The following is a 20,119-nucleotide window of genomic DNA, read 5'->3' as shown; positions in this document are numbered from 1 at the left end:
AAGTAGCTGGGTCCACGTGAAGTGCCTCTCAGTGAAGCTGTGTTACTAAGGAATCACTATTACTGTTGGTGGGGGACTGTGAAGTCCCCTGCTGCTATGTTTGTTCCTCTAGTCCTGGGGTCCCTAACTAGTTGCTTTCCTCTTTGTCCCTTTCAGAATTCTCCTTTGGTTGTCTCTTGTTGTTTTCCAGGGTTCATAGCTGTACTTAGCACAGGGAAGAGCAAGAAGGGAGTCTATGGCAGCTTGACTGAACCAGAAGTCCTTGCTCCTTATTTTAATATTTGACAGCATGAGAAGTGTATAAAGCAGCTTGACATTACTTATGATTCATACGTTAGTTGTCATAGAAATGACTTGACCACGGTGTAGGTTTTGCATACAAGTGCTGTTCGGCCTTGTAATTTTAGTTTGGATTCATTAAGAAATTATCCCCTGCCCTCTACCTAACAACAACAAAAAAAGAAAACAGTCAGAGAGAGGGCACCATTGGAGGGCAGCAGCAAATTACAGAACACAAGTTCCATCCCCAGAGGGTTGCCTCTCCTCAGCTCTGACTAAAGTCATTTCAGAATGTGGCCCAGTGTTGCCGGATGTTTTGTTTTGTCAGGAGGAGCCAGAAGTCTAATTTTTTTATGTGAATGCTCCAATTTTTTTTTCATGTAAGCTACCAAGTCAAAATTCTTAAATACTGCACAGATCAAACAAAACACAAGTCTGTGAGCCAGATCTAGCCCATAGGCTTTCCATGCACTATAATCTTCCACACCTAGCATGCTGCCTGTCATATGGTTAGTATTCAAATGCTTATTAAAATAAAGATCTAGATAACTGGACAGGCAATTGTGGGTAACATGTATGCAATATAATTTAGAAATTTCTCATGTCACTATGAGGAGACACTCTCCTAACCAATTCACTAGGCCGAGCAGTAAAACTGCATTCCCCAGTTCAACGTGCTGCCCATGCTTCGGGCGAGGAAGCCTCACGCCATCCCGCCACTTCATTCTTTGCCGAGTACCACTTCCTCCACCGTGAGCTATTTAGCTGGGGTCAGCTGTGTTTGATTCCATATCTGACTATGACACTAGCACATGCAATTAAAAAATAAAATTCAGTTATGCAAAACAACAAAAGCAATTGTTTTTGTTTTTAAAATAATTAAATACTTTGGCAAAACTAAAAAAAGACTTCTTAAAAGCTTACTTTTGAATTAGATATGGACATGACAATAATTTAAAAACAATGGCGTGCCGGCTGGTGTGGCTCAGTTGGTTGGAGTGTTGTACATCAAAAGGTTGTAGGTTCGATTCCTGGCCAGGGCACATACCTAGGTAGCGGGTTTGATCCTTTGTTTTGGTGCACATATGAGGGCAACCGATCAATGTTTGTCTTTCTCTCTCTCTCTCCCCCCTTCCTCTCTCTAAAAATCAATGAACATGTCCTCAGGTGAGGATGGACAACATATAACAATGGAGTAAAAAAGTATAAAAATCTAGAAGGAATCAACATTAATAGTGATTCCTTCACTCCACTTAAAATAACCCAAACTAGAAACCACAGATGCCCATTACAAGTGTGGTTTAAGCAGAACAAAGTAATGCAAAACTTGAATAAACATACCCACATGCAAAGAAAAGATGTTGGCCTATCATCCAGAGACAGGCAAATTAATATATATGTACATGTTTACAGCTATAAAAAAGATTCACTTTTTATGATACCCTGCTTCCACTGACTGTTCTGATTAACTGACCAACTACAGTCCTAAGTGTCACATGAGAGACCTTTGACAGGTAGCTCAGGTGACAACCATTTTAGACAAATGGAGAAATGTGCAGGCAATGACCTTTGCTGCTCTTTGCAGGGACTTCTCTGGTAAAGCACTCGTGTCCTGTGCCATGGAGGTGCTCTCGTCTTCTGTGACTGGCGCACCAGCACTCTCTTTTCCTTCATTAAAAACAGAAAGAAAGAGAAGAGGAGGAATCAGTTAGATGCATATGTATTAGACATAATCTGCTAGGCATAGAGACTCATAGGGTTTTTTAATTCAGAGCTACAGGATTCTTGGATACCATTTACTCCAAACTACTCATTTTATGAAAATGGAAATCCAGGCCCCCAGTGGTTAGGTGACTTGGCTGAGGTCAATCACCAACTTCAATTAATGCTCACACTCAACAAGCCACATTTTATCTACTTAACATTATTCACATGCTAAACATCATACATGTGGAGAGCATCAAGCTGTTTAATTAAATTCAATCGCCTGTGTGTCAAAATGTGAAAAAACTAGATGTTAAATACTGCCCTGCCCATAATGAACAAGAGATAGGTTAATTTATTATGCACATCTGCTTAAATAAAACAAAATCAAAGTAAATGTTAACTTTCAAGAGTACTTTGGTATCAGCCATAACAAACAAAATAGTGGAAAACAGATTATATTTATTAAATAAATAAATGAAAATGCCAACCCTGATTTTCCTGGCTTTCCTAGTTACATTATATAAAGAGTAAAGTACTTAAAGTCTTTTAATGTTTAATTTCCTTTCTTTAAAAACTTATAAAATGCACATTCACCCAAGAAACTGAAACCACATTGCCCCAGTAAAGAGCGTTAGGCTCAGTACCAGAAGTATTAAAAACCACTCATGAACAAAAGCAGCAAATTATACACTTCTGAACATTTAATATTTTGTATTTTCATGTGTTATATTAGATTACCCCCCATACCACAGAATATTCTTAGCCAACTATACTGGAGTCTCTGGATTCTAGGGGTCACAACCAGTTCATGTGGGACCCACTCCTGAGAGCTAAGAAAGGCTTGTACTTATCATCATTTAGACATTACCAAGGCCAAAATAAATAAATAAATCCTTCTCAGGACCAGCTGCCTCTTAGCAAAGCCTCAAAGCCAACTTTTGCCATTGTGAGCATACTCTGGAAACACTGACATGAGCTGACCTACTGAGGCTTAAGAATGACCAACTGTTTGCTTTTCCATCTATGCTGAAATGTACCTACCATAGTGCCCACTGAAAGCAAAATTCTCATTGTTTTCCAAAAAGAAAAAAACAAACAAAAACATTCCCATTGCTGATCATCCTGTCCATTAGCAAAAGAGAAGCACCATCCAAGTTCATCTTTTATTTTAGACCACAGTTCAGGATTCCAAAAATCAATAGATGCTTCCAGAACACCACCTCTTAATACTCTTTGGGAGAAAAACCCACACATGGTGTTGATCTGTTCCATATATATCTTGCTGATGTGTTCTGCAGAACAAGGTAATTCAGGATCAGGAGGCTGGACTTATCATGAAGAAATACAGTCTACCTAGATATCTAATACCTGCACTCAAGAGCTGGCAGTCAAAATAGGTAGTGAGGGTTTTCCCAAGGCATCCCAAATCCTGTGCATGCAGCTTTCTGTGACAGTCACTGATGGCTCCATCTTATGACTGCTGGTTTAAATTCCACCCCATCAACAAGCAAGTCTTAGTTGCAAAGGTTATGATAGGCTATATCCAAAGAAAAGGAGCAAGCCATGGCAGTAGGCCTAATCATTACTTTCAGATATCACACCTGAACATGACCTTTTCAGGTCTATGTTCATAAGAATATCCTGGCAAAAATAAGGCTTTGTTCAGACAAAGATGCATTTTGGAGTTGAACTATTAAATTAGACTAAGTTTACAGCCCTGCGGGTGGGCATTACAGATATGTTCAATAAATATGAAGAAACACAATGCCAGGTTAGAAAGGTGAATCACCTTAATAGGTTTCCCATAACTACGTTTCACCACCCTGAATAGCGAAGTTGCCAAATCAATGAGAGAATCTATTGCATTGTTTAATCACAGATCACTTATTTATTCATTTATTCTCTCTCTCTCTCTCTCTCTCTCTCTCTCTCTGTCTGTAAAAATCAATGGAAAAAAAATATCCTTGGGTGAGGATTAATAAAAATAAAATAAAATAAAATAAAATAAAATAAAATAAAATGTCATGGTTTGCTGGGGTTGGCATTGCCACTTACATATAACAAATACAAACCCAACATCTATTTTGGTAAGCAAAATGATTCTGATTCGGCCTTCTCATAAATAAACAGTAGACTGACAAGTCTGATAATTCTTAAAACTTTATAAACACATCAGAAGGCTTTCAGATAACTAGCCTGTGATGCTAAGTGGGGGCAATATGAAGAGAAAAGCAAGGAATTGTGCAAAAAGGTGTTTCAATTTATCCAATATAAAAAAGTAACAAACTGGCCCGGCAGTGTGGCTCAGTGGTTGAGCGTCAACCCATGCACCAAGAGGTCCCCGGTTCGATTCCTGGTCAGGGCACATGCCTAGGTTGTGGGCCCGATCCCCAGTGGGGGGCATGCAGGAGGCGGCCAGTCGATGTTCTCTCTCATTGATGTTTCTAGCTCTCTCTCCCTCTCCCTTCCTCTCTCTCTAAAATCAATAAAGAAAAAAAAAGTAACAAACTGAATCCTTTTCCATCTTGGGCGGATTGCCTCTATAGCATCCCGCACATAGCTTGTCCTTGCTGTAGACATCCTCCCTGACGGGCTGTGGCTTTTGTTACAGGATCCAGCTGTACAGTTTCAGAGGGTACAAGATCTATCCTGGACATGGGAGGTGCCACGCCAGGACCGACGGGAATGTTTTCCAATTTCTTAATGCAAAATGAGAATCGGCATTTCTTTCCAAGAGGAATCCTCAACAGATAACTGGACTGTCCTCTACAGAAGGAAGCACAAACAGGGACAGTTGGAAGAAATTCAAAAGAAAAGAACACGCTGCGCAGTCAAATTCCAGAGGGCCATCACTAGTGCATCTCTTGCTGATATAATGGCCAAGAGGAATCAGAAACCTAAAGTTAGGAAAGCTCAACAAGAACAGGCTATCAGGCCCTGGCTGGTTTTTCTCAGTGGTTAGAGCTCTGCCCGCAGTCCCGAGAGACCCGGGTTGTAGTTTGTCCCCAGCCCTGGTTGGGTTGTGCAGGTGGCAGCCACTCAATGTGTCCTTTTCACATCGATGTTTCTCTCTCTCTTCTTCTCTTTCCCTTCCACTCTATCTGAACAAAATTTAAAAAAGGAAAAATGAAAGAAGCCAAGCAGAAAAAGACAAATACCACATGATCTCACTTATATACGGAATATAATGAACATAACAGTCTGAGGAATACAGTAGACCCAGACACATGGAAGTAGGGCACAGACTGACATCCCTCAGAAGAGGGGATGGGGGGTGGGGAGGGTGGGAAGAGATAAACCACAGAACTTATATGCATGTGTGCATGACCAATGGACATGGACAACTAAGCCGGGGACAGGGTGGAGGGGGGGTGGGGTAGGGGGTGCCAATGGGGTAAAAAGGTAAAATATCTGTAACAAAAAAATAAATAAAAATTCATAAAAAAAAAATAAAAAAAAATAAAAAAAAGGAAAAATGTCCTCGGGTGAGAATTAAAAAGAAAGAACAGGCTATCAGGGCTGCCAAGGAAGCAAAAAAAGGCTAAGCAAGCATCTAAAAGACAGCAATGGCTGCTGTGAGGCTTCCACAAAGGCAGCACCTAAGCAAAAGACTATGAAGCCTGTGAAGGTTTCTGCTCCCCGTGTGGGTGAAAAACGCTAAGCTGGCAGATCAGATGTAAAAATTTTTTTTCTTTATTGATTTTTAGAGAGAGAGGAAGGGAGAGCGAGAGAGATAGAAACATTGATGAGAGAGAACACTGATTGGCCGCTTCCTGCATGCTCCCCGTTAGGGTTTGGGCCCACAACCTGGCTGATGTGGCTCCGTGGCTGAGCATCGATTCCATATCAGATTTTTAAATAAAGACCTGGTTATGACAAAAAGAAAAAAGTAACAAACCGCCAAATCTAAGCTTTTTCCATCTCTGAATGAGGGCCACAGAAATGTACAACTTTCAATGAAAACTGTGGTTGTTTTCTGTAAATGAAAACATGTCCCTTCAGATCTCTCAAAATCCATCAACCACAAAAATGTATTTTATGAGCCCCTCTCCCCAATGAAATGTAGAAATGACAACACCTGTCCTCACAGAGGCAGGTAACACTTATGCTGTAGTCATTTGCTATGCTGCAAGTCTGCAAGGCATAGTGAGTGTTGATGATTCTTCTAGGACCCCACATCTAACCCTTTCCAGGACCAAGGCTCAGACACCAATGAGTTCTCTTCTTCACAAAATCCCCAACCCAAACAAGTCTCTCACTCTGAAATAAAGCTAATGAAATTGCATGATGCCAGAAAGTTTTCACAGTGGGTTCACATATATTACCTCATTTGATCCACACCACAACTTCATACTATGGATAGAGTGGATATTGTTATTACAGTTTCGCCAAGGAAATGAGAGTAATGAACAGACAGACCCAGTCCATGACAGTATGCAGAGATTCCTGGTGCTGACCATGGTGACCAGTTCTGCATACAAGCAGAATCAGAGCACCATGGAAAGAGCCATGAAAATCCACATCAAGATATTGTGTAAGTGGTGATGGGATCCCCTGAAATGCTGGAGTTAACCCAGTAAATGTCCTAAGTAACTATAAAGTGCAAGGCACTGCAAACTACCCTGTCTCTGTCCTCAGAGAGCTCATGTGCTAGTAATGAGACAAAGATGACAACAAACATTGGAAGTACATGGTGTTGATGACAGCTAGCAAACACTGTGCTCAAAAGCAGTAACAAGGGTGCTAGGCAGTTTGACAGTGAACTCCTGAGCTGTAAAATGGGAAGGCTGAGTAAGAGTTGGCTACACAATGGGCATGGGGAGCATTCCAGAAAAGAGAGAAGAGCATTTGCAAAGGCACACCATCAGAAGTAAAGTGAGAAGGAGGAAGGTTGTGTCTAAACAAGCTGCAGGAACCAGCCCACAAAAGGCCTCATATGCTGAAGAGTATGTCTTTTATATTTTAGGGATGGACAGCCACTGAAAATTTTAAGAATAGCGTGCGAAGTCAACTGTCAGGCTATTGCTCCTTTGAAGGTCATCTTTTTTTCTAGCTGCTTTTAAGATTTTCTCTTGGCCCTTGATTTTCTATAGCTTCATCTTGATATATCTAAGTTTAGATTTTTTTTAAAAAATTATACTTGCGATCTCTAGTCTTCCTAAATCTTTAGTTTAGTATCTCAACTGCTAAGGAAAATTTCAGCCATTAACTTCAAATTTGACCTCTGCTCATTTTCTTTCTCATCTCCTCCTATGATTCTAATTAAACTTAAGACTTTCTTACTCTATTCTCTCTCCCTCAAATAGACAGTTTCTGTCTATTTGTGTCTCTGGTAATTTTTTTCTCGGTGTCTTCCAGTTTGTTAGTTTCCTCTTCAGTTTTATCCAATCTTCTGTTAAATCCATCCATTGGGGTTTTGTTCTTTTCTTTTTATTTATTCAGTTATTTAATTAGTTAGTTAGTTAGTTAATCCTCATCCAAGGATATTTTTCCCACTGATTTTTAGAGAGAGTAGAAGGGAGTGTGCGGCAGGTTGGGGGGGAGGGGCAGAGAAATAGAAACATCAATGTGAGAAAGACACATTAACTGGTTGCCTCCTGCACATGCCCCAACCAGGGCCGGTGATCAAACCTGCAACCCAGGTATGTGCCCTTGACTAGGAATCGAACCCACAATCCTTCAGTGCCTAGGGCCGATGCTCTAACCACTGAGTTGTGTACACTGGCCAGGGCTGAGGTATTGTTCTTTAAACTTGAATACATACTTTTCCTCATTCATTGAGTTTTTAATTTCATTACAGTTATGTTTATTTCTAGAAGTTTTATTTCATTCCTTTTCCAATTTGTTGTATTTCACAGTTATCCTATTCTTTACAGATATCTTCAAACTTATCTTTTATTTCTTAAGTTTTTATATTTATTTTTTTTATCCTCACCCGAGGATATTTTTCCATTTTTTGTACAGATAGAGTGGGGGAGAGAGAGAGGAAGGGAGAGAGAGAGAGAAACATTGACGTGAAGGGACACATCAAGTGGCTGCCACCCGCACGACCAACCAGGGCCGGGGACAAACTGCAACCGAAGTACGTGCCCTTAGCGGGAACCGAACCCAGGTCTCTCCGGACTGCAGCCCGTCGCTCTAACCGCTGAGCCAAACTGGCCAGGGCTATTTCTTAAGTTTTTAAATTTTACCTTTATTGTTGAAAGTATTACAGATGTCCCCCTTCTTCTCACTAGTCACCCTCTCCTCCACGCTCCCACCCCACACTCCCCCACACCCCGCCTTCACCACACTACTGTCTGTGTCCATTGGTTATACATATATGTATATAAGATCTTTGGTTTATCTCTTCCCACTCCCCCCCTCAGCCACCTTTTTTAAATAGATGGTGATGATTCCAATATCTGATGATGCTTATGAAAGGCTGTTTCTGTTGTCTGTGGTTGCTGATGCTTCTTGCCCTTATGGTTTCCTTGGGTGCTGGCTACTAAATAATTTGATGCCTAGGTTGAGGAAATTTTCCTTTTGAAAAAACTTCCACTTGATTTTGCCAGATACCTGGAAGCACTACCCAGCCTTTAAACCCATCAAGACTTGTGATCTCTTGCTTGACCTAATCAGTTTGAATCTGGGCTACAATTCCATGAAGAGCTGGTAGGTTTCAGGTTTACCCTCACCCTGATGGTGTATAGCCATCTGGGGTCCCACCTTCATGTGAGGAATCTGGGCTTTATTTGTGTTTCCCATAACTGCTGGTCAAATCTGCAATGCTACCTGGGTTCTCCATTCCAATTATAACCTGGCAACGCCTGTCAGATCTTTGATGCTTTAAAAAGAAAGGGTGTGGATTTTTTTGTATTTTATCCAAATACTGTATTTTGGTTTGTTTCAGTGGGAGGGTATGTGTCTGAATAACAGCCCACCGTTACTATTCACAGAGAGTACCTAGGATTTGTTTGTTTGTTTGTTTGTTTGTTTGTTTGTTTGTTTATTTGTTTGAGAAATGTGTTTCAGGTGGCAGTGTAATGCATAGTTAGGGAGCAGTGACAGGGGTGAGGTCAGGGTAGGGAACCACAGTAATCTGTGAAGAAAACACAACAGGAAAACAGTAAGGAAGCTAATATGAAACTGCCCAGTGTTACACTAAGGCAGAAACACAAGGGATAGAGAAAAGAGGCAGGTATCTACACATTTATTTTTCTCAGCAACCCCATGAAAAAAGTCTTACTATTCTGAGTTTCAGAGAATAGCAATCAGCGTATCAAAGAGGTAAAGTAACTTATCCCAGGGTTCATCCAAGGAGATGGCTAGTGGAGGGGGAGTCATAAGCCAGTTTGACTCCAAATCCAAACTCTTCCCACCACAGTATGATGAGATCTGGAGGAAAGATGGGTGCATCCCAATGAGAATGGGAGGATTGCTGAACATTTCATAATTCAGTTACAGACAGACAAGGAAGAATTTTAAATTTTAGAAGATGCCAAGTGACAAACAGTTCTCTATGTAATTTCAATGTTTCTACCCATAGAGATGACAAAGTTAAAAGTATGAGCTTTAGAGACACAAGACCTAAATGCAAAACCGTGTGGCTTTGAACAAGTTATTTCTTTCCTTTGAATGTCCTCCTTTGTAAATCAGGAATAGTTTACATGAGTTCTGTTTACATGTAGTGTGGATATTATTAATGTTGTTGTTGTAGTTAGCTCCCAAAGTAAGTTTTGAGTGAATCCATCCCTATTCACAACTGAACAGTACTAATGTACAGAACAACAGCTATATTATAAAATGAGACACGTCTGACTGGTGTGGCTCAGTGGTTGAGCATCAACCCATGCACCAAGAGGTCGCCAGCTCGATTCCCGGTCAGGGCACACGCCCAGGTTGTGCACCCAGTCCCCAGTGTGGGGCACGCAGGAGGCGGCAGATTGACGTTCTCTCTCATCGATGTTTCTCTCTTTCTCTCCCTCTCCCTCTTCTCTCTCTAAACTCAATAAAGGAAAAAAAGATGTTTTTAAAATAAATAAATGAGTCACATTTCATCATCTGTAAAATGTAACTCATCTTACAGGGTTAATGGGAAGATTAAATAAAATTAATGTGTGTAAAAGTGCTAAAGTGGCTAGAACACAGTAAGTACTCAATAACTACTATATAATACATATACTCAAATTCCACATACCTTTTGTATGGCTGGTGCATTCTGTGCAAAGTAAGGAGAGGCAAGAGGTGGTGCTATCTGGTAGGCAGAGGCCAGGTCAACATTAAAGGTGTGGATTTATCCCAAGGGCAATGGAGAGCTATGAAAGAAAGTAGGCAGGAGACTAACAGGATCTATGCTTTAAAAAGCTCACACTGGTTGTTGTATGGGGAACAAATTTAGGAGAAGTGAGATTGGAGGCAGAAAGGCCAGTTAGCAGGTTGCAATAAATCAGACCAGTGGCAGAGGGGATAGATGGTTCTGGATAAAGACGTATTTAGAAGGTACACCTGACAAGATTGTTTATATGCTAGTGGGGAACTGGAGGTGGTGGAGGTTATATTGAGAAAAATTAGGCTAATGTAGGGTCAGAGAAGCAAAGGTTTCCATAGGAAAAACATGGTCAGCAGTGTGGCCTTACTGACAAGGTAACAGGCGACCCTAGTGAGACTAATTGTAAAGAAAGAAAAAAGTGAAGTCAGAATGCCGTGCTCCAAGAATTAAGTGGGAGGTGGACTGTGGAGATGACGGTGTGAACTAGGCTCTAGAAGTCTTGCTGAGAAGAAGTGGAATAATACAGGGTGTTAGCTCTAGAGGGAGAGAGACAAGGTTTTTATTGTTTTGTTTTGTTTTAAGATAAGGGAGGCATGGACATGGTTCACTGCTGATAGGAAGGATCCATTAAAGAAGGTGCGGTCAAAGAGGGCACAATTAGGAAAGGGAGAGGTCCCTGGGAAGGAAGGGATGGGATCCAGATCCCAGAGGAAAGGATTAACTTCAGGCACAAGGACGGAAAGATGCCAACTACATTGTATCTAAGTAAATGGAGGAGGGGACAAGTTTAGACACAAGCCATTTTGTAAGTCTGGCAGCCGAAAGCTGAGGGGGCACACGGAGGCAGCTTTCATTTTCTCTGAAACATAGAAGCCAAACTCATCTTGTCGGAAAGTCCTAGGGGAGGTAGAGGATCCATGCTACATTCAAAATTGGGTTCTGCAATTCCAGGTGAGAATCAAATGCAAATGGCATCTCAAAACAGTGGCCCTGAACATGCCAGGCACAATTAGGTGATTGACATATACTACCATATTTAATATTCTGCAATAATCCAAAAAGGTAGGAAGATATTATCATACCAATTTCAGAGATAAGGAAAATGAGGCTCACAAAGGTCAAATAACATGTTTGCCCATGGTTGCCAGCTAGGGAATGGCAGGACAGGATTCAAACCTAAGTCTCATGAATGCTGAAACCTCACCCTCTTCCCATGATGCCATTCAACCCTCAAGATCTGCACAGGACTGACAGAAGTGAGAATGGAGAAGAACACATGAATTTGGAGAAACATGCCCGAGTGATGACAACATGCCCGGGAGAAGTCAATCAACTCTGGTGTACATTTCGAGTTTGGGGTGACAATGAAATGTAAGTATGATGATGTCCTCTAACCAAGCTGAAGACATGTTTCTACGTCTTGGGGTAGAGGTTGGAAATATCAATTAGATGATAACATCAAGTAGACACATGTGTAGAGACTGAGGAAGAAAGGACTTCACATACTAAGAATAACAAGATCTAAATGAATGAAAATTAATATTCAAGCATTAAGAGGAAAAAAATCCCTTTACTACCCAATTTTCCTGCATTGTTCTGATTTACAGACTGGTGAGAGATTTAAAAAAGGAGGTACTCTTTGTGGCAGGATTTACTCACCATCTCATCAGGCTGACCATGCAGATGCCTTCAGGTTCCTGAGCTGGAGCCCAGACCTGGATGGCGTGGCTTTTAGGCCCAAGCCTGAGTACCTCACAGGGTCATCTTCTTAAACAGGGCTTTGAACTGACTTCCATTCCCAGCTGTTAAGTGTATTAATTACATCATCAACACCCCCTGCTTTTCTCGAGCACTCTCTGCTCCAAATCTTTCTCTTGCCCAGGAGAAACCACTTTTAAATTTCTCTCTACTAAAGCTTTAATTGGCTTTTAGCCTCATGGTTCCCAAAAGACCCAAAATGTAGGCACACATACTTCTGTGTTCCCATCTATAGCTGGCTTTAACTTACTAATTCTGCATCTTTCCCAACAGATGAACGACTCCCATGGGTTTTCCTTAAAGAAGCCAAGCTTCACATCTTGCTGTGATGTGATCATTTCAACACCAGAAACAGTGTTTACTCAAATCAAACTGATATTTCTTTATCTGCCTTCTAAGGACTACCTATCCATCAGAACTTCAAAAAAAAGAAAAGAAAAAAGAAAAGAAAAAGGTGCTAAGCTATTTTAAAGAGTTAATTAGAGAATGGCTCAAAGCTTGGGAAGCTAAACTAGATGGGTTTTGCCGTGTTCTGAGTATGTGATCCCATATATATCAAACATGCATTATATCTCTCCTATGTTCCAAGACTCTTAAAGCACATGCACTATTTCATCCTACCAAATATCTACAACAGATAATAAGATCCAGCCCACTGCTTGGGGAAAAAATGAAAATACTGCTTCTCTAAGAGCTGGTCTTCTTCATCATTCATTTACAATAGCAGGACCAAAGTGATCCTGACCAGACAAAATAGAAAAGGAGTTTAAAGAAGTTGATTTTTATAGACTGAATCACTTCTGAGATCCATCAGGCCACCTAGGAAACAGAACAATGCACCACTCAGAAACAGCTCATGTTTGAAGCATCTTTGATGGAAAACTGCTACTCCTTAATAAGGTAACATATGAAGCTCTAAATGCAAATCAGACTAAGGCCAGATTATATAGATGTGGATGAGTCATTGCTTCTGATGCCAAATTGGCAAATCTAAAAATTTTATAATGGATCTTACTTATGTGGCTACTGTGGAGAAAAAGGACTTAGGTGTTAACCAGGAGAGTGACTAGCCTGGTCCTTCTTTAGTTTCAAAAAAGGGAAAGAAGGCCCTGGCCACTTTGGCTCAGCGGTCAGAGCTTTGGCCCGTGGACCACAGAGTCCCGGATTCAGTTCCCGTTAAGGGCACGTACCTTGGTTGCAGTTTGTCCCCGGCCCTGGTTGGGGTCGTGTGGGTGGCAACCAATCAATGTCTCTCTCTCTCTCTCTCTCTCTCTCTCTTCCTCCCTCTCTCCCTCCTACTTTTTCTGAAGATAAATGCAAAAAAAAAAAATGTCGTCGGGTGAGGATAAAAATAAAAAAGGGAAGGAAGGGGAGTCTTTTGCAGAACAGTTGCAAATACAAGGCTCTGTTCTGGGAGTTGCAAGTGGATGAAAGATAAGCCAAAAGTTACATGAAGGAAATAATAAAAACATTCAACTATAATATCAGTCATGGAATATTAAAAAAAAAAAAAAAAGTACCTATGAATAAGAGCCACAGGACAGATCACACCTTTGGTTGGAATAAATTAGCAAAGGCTTGTGGAGAAAACATCTTATAGTGAGCAGACTCTAAGATGGCCCCAAATGCTCCCCACACCTCCTAGTGTCCACACCCTTGTATAATCCCCTCCCTTCAAGTGTGAAAAGGACCTGTGTCTTGCTTCTAATCAACAGAATTTGGAAAAGATGATGGGATGTCAGTCACTTCCATGATTAGGTTACATAAGACTGTAACTTCAGTCTTGATAGCAGACTCTCTCCCTTTCTGGATCTGATGAATCCAGCTGCCATATAGAGAGGTCCATGAAGCAAGGAACCAAGGTCCTCAGTCCAAAAGCCCACAGGAACTAAATCTGGCCCACAATCACAGAAGCAGATCCTTTGCAAGTCAAGCCTTCAGATGAGCAACACCATGATTGAAGCCTCATGAGAAACCCTGAAGCAGAGGACGGAGCTGAGCCATGTCCAAAGGGAAACCTTGTTTCCTTCCTCTACTCACAACACTTCAGATACCAAATACATGGGTTTTCCATTCCAAGTAATTCTCTCATTCTCTACAGACACCACCTGGGTGTCCTACAATTTTAACTCAATTCTGACACTAAATACCCAGAGTTAGCACAGCCCTATAAGTGAAGGGCTCAGTCCCACAAGACTGTACCTCCTTTCAGATACCAAATGCAAGAAATGGGTCTCTAGGTTATCCAGACTTCTGAGTTCACTACAAATTGGTGCAGGGATTCCCATGACCCATTCCTTAGGTTCAATAATTCTATAATGGCTCACAGAACTCAGGGCAACACATAACTTACATTTACTGATTTAATACAAAGAACATAATAAAAGACAGATAAATAGCTAGATGAAGAAATACACAGGGTGAGGTCTTAAAGGATCCTGAGCCCAGTAGTTTCTGTCCCTGTGAAGAAGAGACAGACCACCCTCCCAACACATAGATGAATTCACCAACCCAGAAGCTCTCCAAACCCCATAGTTCAGAAATTTTTATGAACTCACATAGGCATGATCAATTTCATCATGTAGGCATGATCAATTATTAACTCAATCTCCAGTCCTTCTCCCCTCCCTGGGGGATGGCAGGTGGGGCTGAAAAGGTCAAGCTTCTAATCATGGCTTTGTCGTTCAGGTGACCAGCCTCCATCCTGAAGCTGTCTAGAAGTCCACCAAGGGTTGCCTCATAGAACAATAGATGTGCGTATCACTCAGGAAATTACAAGGGTTTTAGGAGCTCTGTGTCGGGAACCAGGGTCAAAGACCAAATATTAGAACAAAACATGTTCCTAGCACTGCTATCACTCAGGAAATTACAAAGGCTTTAAGAGCTCTATGTCAGGAACCAGAGGCAGAGGCCAAATAAATATTTCTTATTATGTTACACCGACTCAGAAAATTTTGCAGGATAATAAATGTGTTGTTTTAAGCCACTCCATTTATGGAACAGCCATAAATAATTAATACACATGTAAAAAGACAGTTGACATTTGAAGATTGGAAGAATTTTCACAGGGGATGAGGAATCAGGTAGTATTCATGGCAGGAAGGAGACACAGAAGCACAATGGCAGAAGAGGGAAGAGTGTGCTTAGGAACAATACAAAGTCTGGTGTGACTGGACCCAAGGTCTGAATGGGCAGGTGCAAGAACACATGCCAGAGAGGCTGACAGGAGAACGCTGCCCATAATGGAATGTTATGCTTTCTCCTTTTTAAGACACTATCCCTTCCATTACCTCACTGATTTATGCAAGAGCCTATGAAGAAGCCAAGAAGGAAGTATTTATTATGAAGGTTGTGTGTGTGTGAGTGTGTGTGTGTGTGTTTAACAAATAAGAAATACAAGCACTAAGAGTAAATAAGACTGGCAAAAGCTCTTGTTCAGTACCTTTTTTTCCCTAAAAGTGCTGCCACATTTTGTTGGATTCCCCTTTCTTGGTAGAGATTTAGACAGGGCTAGCCAGGCAGGTTTGGATCCAGGCACCAAAGCACCAGGGTGGAGGGCCCAAGGAGCATTTGTACCTGAAACAGTAGGTGCAATGAGGCCCGAGTGTACTGAACAGTCAAGAGTATTGAATGTAGTCTCAACTGCAGAAGTTGGTATCAAAGGGGCTTTGAAATAAGAAGGGTCAAAATAAGCGTCAGAGCCAAAGTCAAGCCTATCAAGTTCATACTCGATTGCTGCTTCTGGCTCAAACAAATGAGTCAGAGCTGGGGGTGGGGGTGGGGAGTGCTGGCCAAATGGGGGTCAGCCAACTGGGAGCAGAGATGACAGACTTTACCATGAAGCTGAGCTTTCACTCAGGGGGCTAATGAAAGAGTGGGGGTTGGGGAGGCTGGTTCCACTTAAAGGGATATGGATAACTCACTCATTTCTTAGGGTTTTTTAAACTAATATCAGAAAACCAGGGACAATTTTCTACCATAAAATGTTAAGTAAGATCTGTCCTTAATGTTGGACATTTTATACCCAGAGTACGACAGCTGTCAGTTCCTCTCCCCATCCAGAGCCACAAGACACAGTTTTATCTTTTTTTCTTTTTCTTTCCCCAACAGGCTTAGTTGGAATCTTCAACATTACTCTATTTGTCAGGCAAAGATTTCCCCTGACATGTTTCTGCATGACTTGAAAAACCTAGCTGGTAGTTCTTAAGGGAGAACGGGCGCAATGGTTCTCAACCTTCCTAATGCCGCAACCCTTTAACACAGGTCCTTATGTTGTATGTGGGTGTATCTGCATGTGGGCGAACCCACCTGGAGACGGATAGAGGAGCGGTGTCTCGGTTCCTAAGACCATCGGAAATATGTGTTTTCTGATGGTCTTAGGCCACCCCTATGAAAGGGTTGTTTGACCCCCAAAGGGGTCGTGACCCACAGGTTGAGAACCACTGATTTAGAGTGATCCAAAGGGGAAATCAATGCCATTAAGATGAATCTGTAGGCACGTAATTCTGCACAGTGGCAATGAAAGGGTCTCTAACAAAGGGGGGAAAATGCATGAACCCTTAAGGAAGCATGTTAAACACTTAATTTTTTTTTTTTATCCTCACCCGAGGACATTTTTCCATTTTTTATTCAGATAGAGTGGGAGAGAGAGAGAGAGAGAGAGGAAGAGAGAGAGAGAGAGAGAGAAACATCGACGCGAAAGAGGCTGCCACCCGCACAACCAACCAGGGCCGGGGACAAACTGCAACCAAGGTAGGCGCCCTTAACAGGAACCGAACCCGGGTCTCTCTGGACCGCAGGCTGACGCTCTAACCGCTGAGCCAAACTGGCCAGGGCTTAAAAATTTTTTAAAGGCTTCATTACTTAACTGAATAAAACTGGAACTTGCTGACCAAAGGGATGAATCGGGAAGATCTACCTGATCAGGCCTTCCCTTCTTGAAGTGTGAAGACCTGAAAACTAACTTCACAGGCAGCAGTGCTCAGAATCCCAGGCAGAAGAAAGTGGGATGAAGACATTAACAGTCCCCATCCACAGTCGATTCTGTTTCCCAGCTCAATAATAACCAAATTGAACTTTTCTCTTGCAATTCATTCTTCCAAAATAATGTTTAAATGCAAAAGAGAGAAGGGCCCTCCCTGAATAAAGTTGATTTAAAATAATTGTGAGAATTAGTCTTTTTTTTATCCTCACCCGAGGACATTTTTCCATTTTTTGCACGGATAGAGTGGGAGGGAGAGAGAGGAAGAGAGAGAGAGAGAGAGAGAGAAACATCAACGTGAAAGGGACACATCGAGTGGCTGCCACCCGCACGACCAACCAGGGCTGGGGACAAACTGCAACCGAGGTACATGCCCCTAGCGGGGGCCGAACCCGGGTCTCTCCAGACCGCAGGCTGACCCTCTAACCGCTGAGCCAAACCGGCCAGGGCGAGAATTAGTCTTTTTAAATAAAAATAATCTTTAATCATTTGATACCCTTGAAACAGAGACATTCTTTCATTTCTTGAAAATACTCATCACTTCCTTCTTAGCTCTATACATTTTTCTGTTAGATCCTGTACAACACTCAAAATCTTTATCAGTGTTACTTCCCAACCTCCACCACTGTCCCTGAGTTTTCCATATCTACCAGCTTATGCCTTGGTTTCATGGGACAATGACTGCTACATGTAATTCCAACTTTGAGCCACATACTTGATAATCTCATTGATTTCCCATAGCTTTAGTTGATAATGTTCAGAGCTACAACTCTCACCCTCCATCTTCTGGATCTACATTTCTATTTCTAATTGCCTATTGGATGTCATGACTTCAATGTCCCCCCAGTAACTCAAATCCAATATATGATCAGAATTCACAGTCCTTCTTATCCCTGATCATCTTTTTCTCATTTAAGAATTTCAGCACCTGTGCAGTTGCTAAGCTAGATAGCAAGTTAATCTCATTCTTGAATGTTCCTCTGCTTTAAGTCCCGTATCTGATCTGCCACTAAACTCTGAAACAGCTTGCAACTCTACCCCTTCTGTATTCTGCCACTGCTCTCAGTCAGGTCTTCAAGCATCTCTAGTCTTAACTGGTTCCATGCTGTGTCCCAATTTCTCCCTATTTCTAATAATCAATCAGTCTTCTCTCCTTAACAACCTTGCATGATTTTTGGATCCAAGACTCTTGGATGACCCAGATCTCTTAGCAGCCAGGTAACTGGGCAAAACGTCACTAGAGCCTACTTTTCTAACCTCCTCTCCAGACTCCCCACTGAGCATCCTGCACTATTTCCACTATAGATATTACTCTACCTACCATCCAACTCTGTGCCCCTGTTCATACCAAAAATATTTTTCACCCTTCTTCACCTGGCAAACCCTATACATCCTTCAAGGCCCAGAGAACAAGTTGTCTTTTTTCTCTCCCTTTTCTTCCCCTCCTCCTTTCCTGTTCTCCACCCTCCTCTCTGTATGGTTCTTCCCTCCCTCTGCTAATCAGTTTCTCTTCTCTGTGTGCACTGTGTGGTTACTAGCAGCCTCTGTTCCCTAAAGACTGTCTCCAGCCCTCACACTATGTGACATTTTAGCTTCAGAGTCTTCAAGCTATGAAGGAAAAAATCTAATGGGTCACTGGCCTGTCCATGTGTTGATGGTCCTTGGGTCAGGAATCCACTCATGGTCTAACCAAGACCTAGAGGCAGTGGTAGACGGTATGTACTGCTTTAGTAAAAGGCAATTCCTATTGAAGGGAACAAAGGCAGGCAAGACCCAGAACACATGTCTTTACTGTAACTCCTCTTACAGGCTCATTTTACCTCAAGGACAAGCATCTAGATTTTTATCTTTATTCATTTTTCTTTTCCCAGCAAGTAGCATAATACCTGGCATGTCCCTCTCTCTGTATTCTCTTAGATACTCTTACTTGAGATGGCTCACTGGGTCATGCAATTGGAAGTCCAGAGGTAAGGCAAAGTTCAAGGTCAGTTGATCCAGGACCCACTTAGGGGCCCAGTTTTTTTCCTGGTTCTCCACTCTTCTATCCACAACACTTAGCAAGACATAAAATAGCTGGCAATAGCAATTAAAGATAAATGTTTCCTGTTCATATCCATCAGGAAACTACCTACATCCCAGAACTCCTAGCAGACGTCACCATGATTAGACTGCTTAGATCATGTGTCTATGGGAAGAAGAATGATATGAAGCTATAATATCTGATACAGCAGCCAATAACCATATATAGCTATTTAAAATAAAATTAACTAAAATTAAAAATTCAGTTTCTCAGTCACACTAGCCACATTTCAAGTGCTCAACAGCCACATGTGGCTATTAGCTGCAGTATTGAACAGTACAAATTAGGACATTTCCATTGCTGCACTGCTGTGGAAAGTTCTATTAGCATAAGGTAACCAAGCATATACCAAGCAACTCATATAAGACAACCAAGACTCAGCTCGGCAGCCGGGGTCAACTTTGCCTAAAGTAGAGGGAATTAGGAAAGAAAGATGTCCAGATGAAAGCTGGGAATATATGGGAATGGGAAAAGGGGAAACAGACAGAAGGTGGACAATGAACAATGTCCAATATCTTCTTACAAAGAGATATTCAACTGATCTGGCATGATTTGCTCTTCAAAAAATATGACCCACGTGTATAGAAATTGTCTGTTGATATTATAAGGTATTTTTCTTTTATGAACTCACTAACTTCCTGCAGGACACTGGACAAGCCAAGTAACTTCTCTGAGTCTCAGTTTCCTCGTCTGTAAAACAAAAGGGATGAACTAGATCAGTTGTTTCTGACCTTTTAATCACAGCAGATTTTTATAAGTACATTTTAAAAATTAATTTTTGCCCAGATCTCACAATTTGAAGTATTTTTAGTAACTTAACTGCATTGAAAATTAATTTGCTATCCTGTTTTTTTACCAAAAATATATAACTGTTAATTAGAGCTTCTAATCAGCTAAAAAAAAAGTTAATGTTACAATGGTGGGCAGACATCATTTGTATCAAAAGTGAAATAAGTTTACCTTGCAGTCTTATTGAAAACAAATTTATTATTTTCACTTAGTGTTATGAAATATTTATAAATAATATCAAAGGCTCCACTGAAAGTCCCTAGGGGTAGACCAT

At 41.4% G+C, this 20,119-nt stretch overlaps 1 protein-coding gene and 1 pseudogene across 14 annotated transcripts in view; one reads left to right on the top strand and one right to left on the bottom strand.

The window, feature by feature from the left end:
• The window catches only part of DIS3L2 (DIS3 like 3'-5' exoribonuclease 2), a 340,082-nt gene that overhangs the window by 198,474 nt on the left and 121,489 nt on the right, over window positions 1-20,119 (bottom strand). For all 14 annotated transcript variants that reach the window (XR_004958585.1, XR_004958587.1, XR_004958588.1 and 11 more), the window contains exon 7: window positions 1,847-1,947. Coding sequence is in view for 11 of the 14 variants with exons in the window: in XM_036253315.1 (XP_036109208.1) it covers window positions 1,847-1,947 (101 nt within the window). In the remaining 3 variants the exon portion in view is untranslated. The remainder of the gene's footprint in view (window positions 1-1,846; window positions 1,948-20,119) is intronic.
• Window positions 3,738-5,647, top strand: LOC118625529 (annotated as a pseudogene).

The sequence above is a fragment of the Molossus molossus genome, unplaced genomic scaffold, assembly GCF_014108415.1.
Source record: "Molossus molossus isolate mMolMol1 unplaced genomic scaffold, mMolMol1.p scaffold_m16_p_11, whole genome shotgun sequence".
Taxonomy (NCBI): Eukaryota; Metazoa; Chordata; class Mammalia; order Chiroptera; family Molossidae; genus Molossus; species Molossus molossus.
The sequence above is the reverse complement of the archived record's forward strand: the minus strand, read 5'-3'. Positions and strand labels throughout refer to the sequence as shown.